Source organism: Artemia franciscana, chromosome 12 (assembly GCF_032884065.1).
Source record: "Artemia franciscana chromosome 12, ASM3288406v1, whole genome shotgun sequence".
NCBI lineage: Eukaryota > Metazoa > Arthropoda > Branchiopoda > Anostraca > Artemiidae > Artemia > Artemia franciscana.
This window is the reverse complement of record NC_088874.1, coordinates 1,463,359-1,476,568: the sequence shown is the minus strand read 5'-3', so window position 1 is coordinate 1,476,568 and position 13,210 is coordinate 1,463,359. Positions and strand designations below refer to the sequence as shown.

The 13,210-nt window shown below is 35.3% G+C and overlaps 1 protein-coding gene across 2 annotated transcripts in view; it reads right to left on the bottom strand.

Annotated features, from left to right (window-relative positions):
* LOC136033561 (ras-related protein Rab-23-like) overlaps positions 1-13,210 on the bottom strand; it is a 130,608-nt gene that overhangs the window by 25,125 nt on the left and 92,273 nt on the right. For both annotated transcript variants that reach the window (XM_065714315.1, XM_065714316.1), the window contains exons 5-6: positions 6,773-6,852; positions 5,563-5,735 (exon numbers count right to left, since the gene is read on the bottom strand). In XM_065714315.1, coding sequence (XP_065570387.1) covers positions 5,563-5,735; positions 6,773-6,852 — 253 coding nt within the window. The remainder of the gene's footprint in view (positions 1-5,562; positions 5,736-6,772; positions 6,853-13,210) is intronic.

Genomic DNA, 13,210 nt, shown 5'->3' with positions numbered 1-13,210 from the left:
CAATGGCAAAAGCCGATGAAGATGCTCAAAGAGTCTATGCCAAAAAACTTGCTGCTGATAGAGAAAGTCAGAAAAGAAAGCGTGCCGAGGAATCAAAAGAACAGCAAGGAAACAGGCTTGAGGCTAAAGAACACAAAACCGCGCAGTTAGATGAAGATCCACCTGGACAGCGAGAGTCAAAACATATCAAAACTGAAAATGATAGCGATGATGATTGGGTTTGGGATTTTGACTTGGATAAGGTCATCAATGCCTACCAGATTTTAGTTAAAAAAAAAAAAAACAAGGTTCGGCGATATGTATTTCATAGTGAAGCTGAAAAATAAAGAAGAAAAAGAAAACTGAAAAAAGAGAAAATGTAAAAAACTAAAAAATACTAAAAAGAAAAAAAACACTCAAAGAGAAATTACAGACCGAGACACAAATGACGACCGGGACACAGGGAATATAAATGACGACCAGGACACAGGTATTTAAGAATATCGTTCAAAGGCAAATTTTTAATTGTAAGAAGACCGTTGAAAGAGAAATTTCTAATTGTAAAATGACTGAAGAACCTACAATGGCAACACCCGAGGAAGCTGCTCTGAGAGGGAAGTCGAAACCCTTTGGCAGCACATTAATATTGCTTGCGGGAGATTTCAGGCAAACATTACCTATAATACCTAGATAAACTCCTGCAGACGAAATGAATGCTTGCCTGAAAAATTCTAATTTATGGGCACACGTAAAAATATTAAAATTAACTACAAATATGCGTGTCCGATTGCAAAACGATGACTCTGGTCAAACATTTTCAGATCAATTGCTGGCAATTGGAAACGGAAAGCTCCCAGTAGACTCAATTTCAGGACGTATACAACTACCTGCTGATTTCTGTAATTTAGTGACGTCCAAAAATGAATTGATTGAAAAAGTATTTCCGAATATTCTAAAAAATTATAAAAATAATAAATGGCTAAGTGAAAGAGCGATTCTCGCACCCAAAAATATAGACGTCCACGAAATCATCAATATTGTTTTGACCAAGATTCGAGACCAAGCAGTCCTTTACAAGTCAGTCGACACAGTTTTGGAACCAAATGAAGCGGTTAATTATCCATCTGAATTTTTAAATTCCATAGATCTTTCAGGATTTCCACCACACGTGCTACAACTAAAAATAGGCGTACCAATAATACTTTTAAGAAATATCAACCCACCAAAGCTTTGCAATGGCACGCGACTTGCCGTAAAAAAAACAATGGAAAACCTAATAGAGGCCACAATCTTGACAGGGCCTTTTGAGGGTGAGGCTGTTCTTATTCCTCGCATTCCCATGATTCCAACGGATCTGCCTTTTCAATTTAAAAGATTGCAATTCCCAATTCAATTAGCATTTGCAATCACCATTAACAAAGCTCAGGGTCAATCATTAGAAAAATGTAGTATAGATCTTAATACTGATTGTTTTTCCCATGGACAATTGTACGTTGCATGTTCGAGGGTCGGTAAACCTGACAATCTATTTATATGCAGCGACAATCGGACAGCGAAGAATGTTGTATATTCGCAAGTTTTACGCAGTTAATTTATATTGCATCTATCTATCTATCTATCTATATAAAAACGAGTTCTGTGTATGCATGTTTGTTTGTTTGTAAAAAGAGCGTTTGCATATGACGTCATTATTAGTACATACGGCTTTGTATATGCACAGACAATGGGAAAGCCAAGAATGTTGTATATTCGCAATTTTTACGTAGTTTAACTCCTGCAGACGAAATGAATGCTTGCCTGAAAAATTCTAATTTATGGGCACACGTAAAATTAATTAAAATTAACTACAAATATGCGTGTCCGATTGCAAAACGATGACTCTGGTCAAACATTTTCAGATCAATTGCTGGCAATTGGAAACGGAAAGCTCCCAGTAGTGGGAAAGCCAAGAATGTTGTATATCCGCAATTTTTACGTAGTTTGAAACACATATATAAATCTATCTATATTCATAGGTGGGACACAGGGACACAACTACAATGGCGCGTAACTAATATGGCGCGTAACGACTTACGCGCGCGGGGGGGGCTTGGGGGGGTTGCGAAGCGCCCCACCAACTAGGTGTTGGGGTGGCGCTTCTAACCAAGGTTCGGCGATATGTATTTCATAGTGAAGCTAAAAAATAAAGAAGAAAAAGAAAACTGAAAAAAGAAAAAATGTAAAAAACTAAAAAACACTCAAAGAGAAATTACAGACCGAGACACAAATGACGACCGGGACACAGGGAATATAAATGACGACCAGGACACAGGTATTTAAGAATATCGTTCAAAGGCAAATTTTTAATTGTAAGAAGACCGTTGAAAGAGAAATTTCTAATTGTAAAATGACTGAAGAACCTACAATGGCAACACCCGAGGAAGCTGCTCTGAGAGGGAAGTCGAAACCCTTTGGCAGCACATTAATATTGCCTGCGGGAGATTTCAGGCAAACATTACCTATAATACCTAGATCAACTCCTGCAGACGAAATGAATGCTTGCCTGAAAAATTCTAATTTATGGGCACACGTAAAAATATTAAAATTAACTACAAATATGCGTGTCCGATTGCAAAACGATGACTCTGGTCAAACATTTTCAGATCAATTGCTGGCAATTGGAAACGGAAAGCACCCAGTACACTCAATTTCAGGACGTATACAACTACCTGCTGATTTCTGTAATTTAGTGACGTCCAAAAATGAATTGATTGAAAAAGTATTTCCGAATATTTTAAAAAATTATAAAAATAATAAATGGCTAAGTGAAAGAGCGATTCTCGCACCCAAAAATATAGACGTCCACGAAATCAACAATATTGTTTTGACCAAGATTCGAGACCAAGCAGTCCTTTACAAGCCAGTCGACACAGTTTTGGAACCAAATGAAGCGGTTAATTATCCACCTGAATTTTTAAATTCCATAGATCTTTCAGGATTTCCACCACACGTGCTACAACTAAAAATAGGCGTACCAATAAGACTTTTAAGAAATATCAACCCACCAAAGCTTTGCAATAGCACACGACTTGCCGTAAAAAAAACAATGGAAAACCTAATAGAGGCCACAATCTTGACAGGGCCTTTTGAGGGTGAGGCTGTTCTTATTCCTCGCATTCCCATGATTCCAACGGATCTGCCTTTTCAATTTAAAAGATTGCAATTCCCAATTCGATTAGCATTTGCAATCACCATTAACAAAGCTCAAGGTCAATCATTAGAAAAATGTAGTATAGATCTTAATACTGATTGTTTTTCCCATGGACAATTGTACGTTGCATGTTCGAGGGTCGGTAAACCTGACAATCTATTTATATGCAGCGACAATTGGACAGCGAAGAATGTTGTATATTCGCAAGTTTTACGCAGTTAATTTGTATTGCATCTATCTATCTATCTATCTATATAAAAACGAGTTCTGTGTATGAATGTTTGTTTGTTTGTAAAAAGAGCGTTTGCATATGACGTCATTATTAGTACATACGGCTTTGTATATGCACAGACAATGGGAAAGCCAAGAATGTTGTATATTCGCAATTTTTACGTAGTTTAACTCCTGCAGACGAAATGAATGCTTGCCTGAAAAACTCTAATTTATGGGCACACGTAAAATTAATTAAAATTAACTACAAATATGCGTGTCCGATTGCAAAACGATGACTCTGGTCAAACATTTTCAGATCAATTGCTGGACAAAGACAAATTTTTAATTGTAAGAAGATCGTGGACGGAAAAATGTTTAGTTGTAAAATGACTGCAGAACCTACAATGGCAACAGCCGAGGAAGCTGCTCAGAGAGTGTATGCCAAAAAACTTGCGGCTGATAGAGAAAGTAAGAAAAGAAAGCGTGCCGAGGAATCACAAGAACATAAAAATAAGTTGTCTGTCTGTCTGTCTGTCGAGTGACGTCATGTTTGTGTGTCGACTGAGGTCATGTTTGTCAACTGATGAAATTACAGACCGGGACACAGGGACACAAATGACGACCGGGACACAGGGAATATAAATGACGACCGGGACACTCAAAGAGAAATTACAGACTGGTACATCGGGACACAGGGAACATAAATGACGACCGGGACACAGGGACACAACTACAACGGGGACGCCGGGGGCACAGGGGGGATATATAAATGACGACCGGGACACAGGGATTGTTCGGGGAGGGGCTGCAAGTTACAAACTTTGACCAGTGTTTACATACAGTAATGGTTATTGGGAAGTGTACAGACGTTTTCAGGGGGATTTTTTGGCTTGGGGGTGGGGTTAAGGGGAGGGGGCTATGTGGGAGGATCTTTCCTTGAAGGAACATGTCATGAAGGAAAAGAAATTCAATGAAAAGGGCGCGGGAATTTTTAGCATTACTATAAGAAAAGCAATGAAAAAATAAACATGAAAAAGTTTTTTCAATTGAAAGTAAAGAGTAGCATTAAAACTTAAAACAAAAAGAGATTATTACGCATATGAGGGATTCTAAAAATACTTTAGCATAAAGAGCGATGTATTTAGGAGGGGATAAATACCTCGCTCTTTATGCTAAAGTACTTTTTAGTAATTTCAACTATTTATTCTACGGCCTTTCTGATTCAGGGGTCATTCTTAAGGAATTGGGACAAAACTTAAGATTTAGTGTAAAGAGCGAATTATTAACGAGGGGACATACATAATAAAAAAATAAGAATATAAAAGTATGTTACGTAAGTTAATTCTTAAGTTACGTATATTTTTTACTAATAAAAACGTTCGTTAAAAATTAAAAGTTCTAGTTGCCTTTTTAAGTAACCGAAAAATTGGAGGACAACTAGGCCTCCTTCCCCATCACTTATTTCTCAAATCGTCTGATCAAAACTAAGAGAAAGCCATTTAGCCAAAAAAGAATTAATATGCAAATTTCATTTTAATAATTTATGTGCGGAGAGCCAAAATCAAACATGCATTAATTCAAAAACGTTCAGAAATTAAATTTAAAAAAAAAAAGTTTTTTTTTTAACTGAGAGTAAGGAGCGACATTAAAACTTAAAACGAAAAGAAATTACTCCGTATATGAAATGGGTTGTCACCTCCGCAATCCCTCACTCTTTACGCTACAGTTTGACTCTTTGCCACAATTCTACTTTAGCCAACTCTTTGCCAACAATTAAAAACTTTAGCGTAAAGAGCGAGGGATTGCGGAGGTGACAACCCATTTCGTATACGGAGCAATTTCTGTTCGTTTTAAGTTTTAATGTCGTTCCTTACTTTCAGTTAAAAAAAAAACTAGTTTTTTTATTTAATCTACTTATAAGGGTGAAAAAAATGAATCTATCACAAGCCCAGTTGGACAAAATTTAGATTAATAAGTTTGGACAAACACTGAGAGAACAATGGAAAAAAAAATATGACAACATCAAGTATGATAGAAGTAATATACGACAAAAACTTATTTAAAAAAACAAAAAATAAAAAAACTGACTGTTGGGCTATCTTTGTAGTTATGAAGGTAGAAAGAAATTATTTCGTTCACATCTCTATTTAATAGCCTATGTGAGAGAAGAGATGACTTACTAATCATGATGCTTTTAGGCGGTAAGTCATTTTCTTCAGCCATCATGGCATCTAGATGCGTTAAATATTTTTCAGCCAAATATTCAAAAACTTGATTCACGTTGAGATCCTCTTTGACTGAGGTACGATACAGTCGGCAGTGAAGATTCCTAGCCATCGCTTCCACTTCGTTCCTGCAGGAAAGATGATTAATTATTATGCTGTTATTCTTATTCATTGATACCTTTATTTTCAATAATTCACAAAATAGCAAACCAATGAAATTAATATAGCTGCTTTTAGAAGGCCAAATTGCCTTTGCAGGGGCAGAGTCAGAGAAATCTTCTGGGGTGGGTGGAGGGATGAGGGTTTTTATGATTATATATTTTTAGGGTGGGCAGAGACAACCTACCTGAGGTTTTTGCTCAACTGATGTTTCATGAGGACCATACGCCATATTGAGGACACTTGACTTTTGCATGTAATTTAAATGCGTAACAATCTTGTAAAGGACAGTTTTATGTAAAAGGGGGTGTATACTAACAAAAACATTTCGGTCTAAAAGTTTTTTTTTCTTTTTACAGATAAATTGAGTCTTCAAGACTTTTTATAAGGTTCGTCAAGTACGTCATCCTCAGTGACCCTGATTCGTTCTTGTATATGTATGTCATTACCAGATTATTCAGCCTAAAATCATTTAGAATAAATGGCTAAATAGGATTTAAAAATACTATTTAAAGGCTATAAAAGGCTTAGGCTAGAGTCATTACCCATTTAGCCTTCGGAAATACTGATTCTCAAGTAGGCCCTTAATAACATCTGTGAAGAAAATTACCTTTCAAGTGTACAAGTAGTGACTTGGATTGTCGCTATAATAAAAAGTAACGCATTTAGAACAGGCAAGATACAAAGATGCAGTTTTTTTTTTGTCAAAAAATAAGAAAAATTCATCCGAGTCATTACTGTTTCCGTCAGTCGGTTCTTCCTGGGAATATACTATAACTGATATCCTCCACTTTTTAGTCATAAAATGAGGGATTAGTATTCTATTATTAATATGTTCTCAGTCTAAACTATTCACCACTAGCTTTACTTCCTGTCTATTTTTTACTTATACATGTTTTATATGAATTTACAAGCGATTTCTTGACGAGCCCTCTAAGGTGGAGTCACCCATCAACTCACAACTCCATCTCCTCCGCATATGAAAGCATAAATAAAATCAACTTACGCTTCAACTACAGCTTGATCAACAAGATCTATTTTGTTCTGGACAATAACCATTGGGATCTCTCCACATTCTTCTTCCACCTAAAAAATGGTAAATCTTTTGAAAATCACAATTGGTGATTCTATTTCGCTGATGAATGTCCTGTGGTGGCGCAGCGGATTTGACCTTAGCTTGGTAATACGGGACCCAGAGATCGAATCACGCTGCAGGAATGCACTGCAGGGACCTTAGTAGTCAAGAAGCGTCGTTAATTCTTAAATAGGAAAAAAAAATTCGCTGATGAAGTATACGGTGAACAAATAAACTTTCAAATGGGGATAAATCCATTTATTTAGAGAGAAAAAAAAGTTACAACAGTCCAGATATTTCGATCACATATACAGCGACCATCTTCAATTGAAAACGGTCGCTGTGTATGTGATAGAAATATCTGGACTTTTGTACCTGTTTTTTCACTGTCTAAATCAATGAATTTATCCCCATTTGAAAGTTTATTTGTTCATCATAGAACAACAGTGGTTTATAGTGGTTTACTCAGATAATATCTTAGACCACACTGTCAATCACTTCACAGAATTTAATAGATGAAAATAATGAAACAAAATGGGTATAATATTTTTTTAAAAGCAGGGAACAAAAAATTAAATAAAGAATCTAACTTCAAATAATAAAAATTATAATATAAACAGTAAAATTTATGATTTTTTTGAACAACGCTGCTGTTCTATTATGAACAAATAAACTTTCAAATGGGGATAAATCCATTTTTCAATCCTTTTTTTTTCACTGTTTAAATAAATGAATTTTTCCCCATTTGAAAGTTTATTTGTTCATCATAGAACGGCAGTGTTGCCTAAGAAAGGAATGCTTAATTTAAGGTGTTACATCGGAAATATATGGCACTTTTGTTTTACTTTATTATTAAATTTTATTGACAAAACTGTTGGAACAACTTCATCAGCATATGGGAGTTCACGGAGGGTGAAAAAAGAGATACTTTTGAACGTTTTACTGATACTCGGTTTTAGACTTTAGAAGATATGACGGTTTGCTAGACATGATAAAAATGACCTAGGAAAGTTGTCAATAATCACAGTATCTAGACACAAAGAAACACAAATAGTTAAATTAAAAGGACTGCAATGTATAATTTGGTATTGGTATAGGTTTCGAAGAATGTACTCCAATTTCAGTAGTAAAAAAATTCATGTAATTTATTCGCTATTGAACTTTTTTGCATCTATTGTTGAATAAATATGGATGATAGTATTATATTGGTAAATAAGCAAGTATATTTATAACCAACAATATTAGAAAAACGGATACGGAGTAAAATAAGAGAAAAAGAAAACGTGCAAGGAATACAAAGAAAAGCATAAGATAAACAAAAAAGCATAAACAAAATCATTGCTATATCCACCAATTACAAATCGAGGGAAAAAATAACCAAAAGAATATTGAAACATGTCTGAATAAAGAAACCACAAAGGAAAAAACTTTAAAAACGCATCAAAAATTTGTTCAATTTGTTAAAATTTGTCAAAAATTTAAAGGAAGGGGCGGGGGTGGGTAAACCCCATACGACCTCGATTCCGCCTTGAGGAAAAACAAGATATACAGGTATGCATCACCCCCACCATCATTGATCACCACCCTTTTGTTAGATACACGGTGGCTGTTTACCTCCTGGCGTATTGCAATGCCTTTTCCGTATCAACTGGGACAGATTCATTATGGTCTTCTTGAAGCATGTCAAGTAGATATAGGATGGGACCAGAGAAGTAGCGTTATTCTATATTTTTATTAATCTATCCTAGCTGTGTAGCTGCATTTGACAACGTCGCAAAAATACTATAGTCATTCTTCAGTCAATCGTGTATATTTTAAGTACCTGATTCTCATCAGTGAGGTCAAACTTGCGTTTTTGTTTCAATAACTTCTTTTTATCTATTTCAATGTTACACCTATGGATTCCTGTAAATTGCTTAAAGGCCTTGAAACGGAATATCATTACCATTATAAGCATTTTTAATCGCAAACAACAAAGCGAAACCTAAAAAAAATATAATTGAGGAGTTAATAGCAGCCATTTTTATCAACCTTATATTTACGAGAAGAAAAAACCTTTGCGATCGCTACTGTAAATACAGTCCCGCAGTGTAAGTGTTAAATAAGATAAGTTTGTAATTCAAACACAAATTTCACAAGCAGTAAATCCTAAATTTAATAATGTCAAAAAGTTTAAATTTTTTAATTTAATTTCTTTTTTAAATTTAAATTTAATAATGTTTAATAAATGTCAAATGGGAAATACAGCAAAATAAAAACTTAGCAGCGACAATTTCTGTTAAAAAAAAGGTCATTATAAAACGAAAATATTCCCCAATTATCTTTCTCGTCATATCACTAAAATAAGTACTAACTCGTTACTAAGTATGTCACTCAAAAAATGACAAAATTTTAAATCCTTGACAAATAAAACAAATTCATCAAAATTCAAGGGCTAAAAACAAAACACAATTGCAAAAAGCAGTTAAGCGATAAAATAAATAACAAACTAACAGCACCCAAATCCGCAAAATATTGGTGGAAAAGGAAAATATCTAAAGGAGAAAATATAGAGAAAATCTAGATGAAGAGAAACTTCATCGAAGTTCAAGGGCTAAAAACAAAAAAGTTTGAAAAAAGCAGTTAAACGATAAAATAAATAACAAATAACGCCACTCAAATCGTGAAATATGGGTAGAAAAGGAAAACATTTTAGAGGAGTAAAAAAAATCTATCTAAGATTGGAATCTATCTAACAATCTATCTAAGATTGGAATATAGAAAGCTAGTAAAGAAAATTCCTCGAACACTTAAATTAAGTGATAATAAAACGGCGAAAAAAAACACGCAAAAAAAAACGGCAAAAACAATTTAGCATTATTCATTTTTTCCGTCGTGTCTTCATGCGTTTTTCAGAAGCATAAGACTTATGCAACCAACAGCACCTAAGTTGAAACATTTTACCCATCTGTATAATTCTAGTGTAAGTTGGACCATTTCAAAGCATGACGGTATAGCATAGGCTGTATCCAGGGGGGGGGGGGGAGCTAGGCAGATTACCTCCCCCTCCCCCAAAATGTTTGTCCGACTTGTAAAAACGTAAAAAAATATAAACAACGCATTTTTAAAGTTATTTGTACCCCCCCCCCTCCCCCACCCAAAAAAACATCCTGGGTACGACCCTGCGTATAGCCCTTTATGATATACAATGTATTTGTGCGAATAAAGGGTAAGAGCAAAGGGTTGCCTACTTGCTGCCATCTGGCACCCAAAATAATTTATTCGTCATCACTGACTAATTAGATATCTTTAAAAAGTCTTCAGTACAAACAAAAAATAGAATAAAGAATAGACAACAAATATTAATTATATTGCCTAGTCGCAAATAGATTACAGAATGTAATTAACAATGGTAAAGTATATTGCTGAAGGCAAGCAATTAATTTAGTACAAATTTAACAGACAAAGAATAATAAAATGTCGTCAAATCGATGAACCGTAGCCAAATTGTCAAAATAATTTTACTAAATCATAAGTCCCTTAAGGGAAAAGTATACAGAAGAAAAAAAACACCCAAAATAAAAATACACCATGATAGCTAGTTTGCTATGACTCAATAAAAATGAAGAAAATAACAAGGGTCTATAAAATAGGGCAGGAATCCATAAATAGGTTCGGTAGAAAGGAGTACTCAAAAGGAGGTAGAGAAGAACGAAAAAAAGGAACAAAACGAATAAGAAGTACACTATTATCATGTGTTTTACTTTGGCACAATATAAATAATGGAAATTGCCGACGGTATCAAAGAGTCGTGCACCCACAGTTGAATATGGAAGGGGGCTGCTGAGAAAGGGGAAATTTCAAATTTTTTGGAAATAATAGCAACTATTACAGTAAAAGTACTGTGTTTATGCTTTTGAAAAAAATTCCATAATAAAAACATCACTTGTCAGCAAATTCTACCAAACACCATGCATAAGGTATGGTTGTATTGATGACGACCTTCTCGTGATGTCCCTGGGAGCAGTACAAAGCCTTCTACTGTTAATTTCAGTCATCTTGCAGCCACTCGTAACCCTGCCCAGTGTCTGACTATGAGGCAGGGTAGTTTGTGGAATACGCTGTCGAGATTGGACGGATTGAAGCCAATATCATGAGGGGTGAATGCCCCTAGGGAATACGAAGTACCGAGCTAGATGCTGGAAAAGACCAATGGGGAGTGATCCGGGATGGGAGAAAGAACCATTTTTGCTACCGCCGGTTTGGAGGATCTAGTGTTGCTTACAGCTCCTGGCTGATAAGTAGTGGGTGATCTCCTCTCTTTTGAGAGACGAGTGTTGCCTGTCGAAACCGATCTGAAGCTGGGGAGAGGCTTCTCAGAAAGGGAGATAAAGGTGGACACTACCAAGGAAGATTCTTCTATAAACTGAAATGATAAAAGAGAAAGTCAAGCCCTCACTCAAAATGCCATCCCCGAGGGTGGGGGGGGCACCAATAGCCCAGCAGAGTGGATGATATATCGTTATTAACGTTGCTACTTTGTTATTCTTTTTTTCCTGTGCGTTGATGCAACGGGCCTTTGTGGCCTGAGCCATAACTTGAGTCCGTTCATACTAATACATAATGCACATTCTAATATGCATGTTTTACTTTTTAGGGAGGAGGAAGAGGGGAAAGGGGTGGTCCCCCAAAAGTAAGAAGAATTGATTTTTTCGCTTAATATATTTTTGGTTTTTGCTGAAGCATCTTTGTACAATCCTGAAGCTGGTGACTTATTGCTGAAAATGAGATTAAACCAATCAGTATCAGGTTAGGCTAGGTTTGACAATAGAAAACGATCATGAAAATCTAACAATAGTATTTTGTTAAGTTTATTTTTCTTTTTCGGGTGCATAGAAATAAAAATTAAATAAGCATTTTTATACACAAAATAAAAATCAACATATCAACACATGATATTTCTAGGCAAATGAAGCTTACTAAGTAAAGGGGTCCTTTTGAGAGTTCCTAGATTCTGCATTAGGTTACGATAAAGCGACCTTAAGTACCATCTTTAGGGAGCTAGGGGAATAAAACCATCTTTAATAAAGTGCTTAGGGAGACTGTTGTTAAAGAAAGGCATCCACAAGTTTTATACATATCCACAGAGTTATAATTTTCATGTAACGAATTCGGACAAAGTTCAACCTTATATTTTCTTCTTGAAAACAAGCTTGCTATTACTGAAAGTGAATCATCAGTCTAAATTAGAATTAAATAAAAAAAACAAGTTTTTTTTTTTACTGAAAGTAAGGAGTGATATTTAAACTTAAAACGAACAGAAATTACTCTGTATATGAAAGGGGCTGTTCCCTCCTCAACGCCCTGCTCTTTACGCTTAAGTTTAACTCTTTCTCTCAACTCTACTTTTTAAAAGAGTAACAAAATTTAGCGTATAGAGCGGGGTAATTTCCCCGCAACATTAATTTCTGTTCGTTTTAAGTTTTAATATCGCTCCTTACTTTCAGTTAAAAAACATGTTTTTTTTTATTTAATTTCTGAACGTTTTTGAATTAATGCATATTTTGATTTTGGCTCTAAGCAAATGAATATTTAAAACGAAATTTGCATATGGATAAATGGCTAAATGGCTAAATTTGCATGGCTAAATGGCTTTCTCATAGTTTTGATCGGAAGATTTTGAGAAAAAAGGAGCGAGGGAGTAGGCCTTGTTACCCTCCAATTTTTTGGTTATTTAAAAAGGCAACTAGAACTTTTAATTTTTATACGAACGTTTTTATTAGTAAAAATATACGTAACTTCGAATTAACTTTTGTAACGAACTTCTATATTCGTATATTTTAATTACGTATAAGAGGGGGTTTACCCCCTCGTCAATACCTTGCTCTTTACACTAAAGCTTAAACTTTGTCCCAATTCCTTAAGAATGACCCCTGAATCACAAAGGCCGCAGAATTAATAGTTGAAATTAATAAAATTACCCTCAACCCCTCCCCAACCAAAACAAATTCCCCTGAAAGCGTCTGTACACTTCCCAATAACCATAACTGTGTAAACACCGATCAAAGTTTGTAACTTCCAGCCCCTCCCAAGGGGACTGTGGGAGAGTAAGTCGTTTCCAAAGACATAGTCATTAGGTTTTTCGACTATTTTGAATAAAATGGCTATCTCAGAATTTTGATCCAGTGAGCTCAGGAAAAAATGAGCGTGAGAGGGGGCCCAAGTGCCATCCAGTTTTTTTTTAGTCACCTAAAAAGGGCACTAGAACTTCCAATTTTCGTTAGAATGAGCCCTCACACGACATTCTAGGACAACTGTGTCGATACGATCACCCCTGAAAAAAAAACACGCATCCGTGATCTATCTTTTGGCAAAAAATTCAAAATTCCA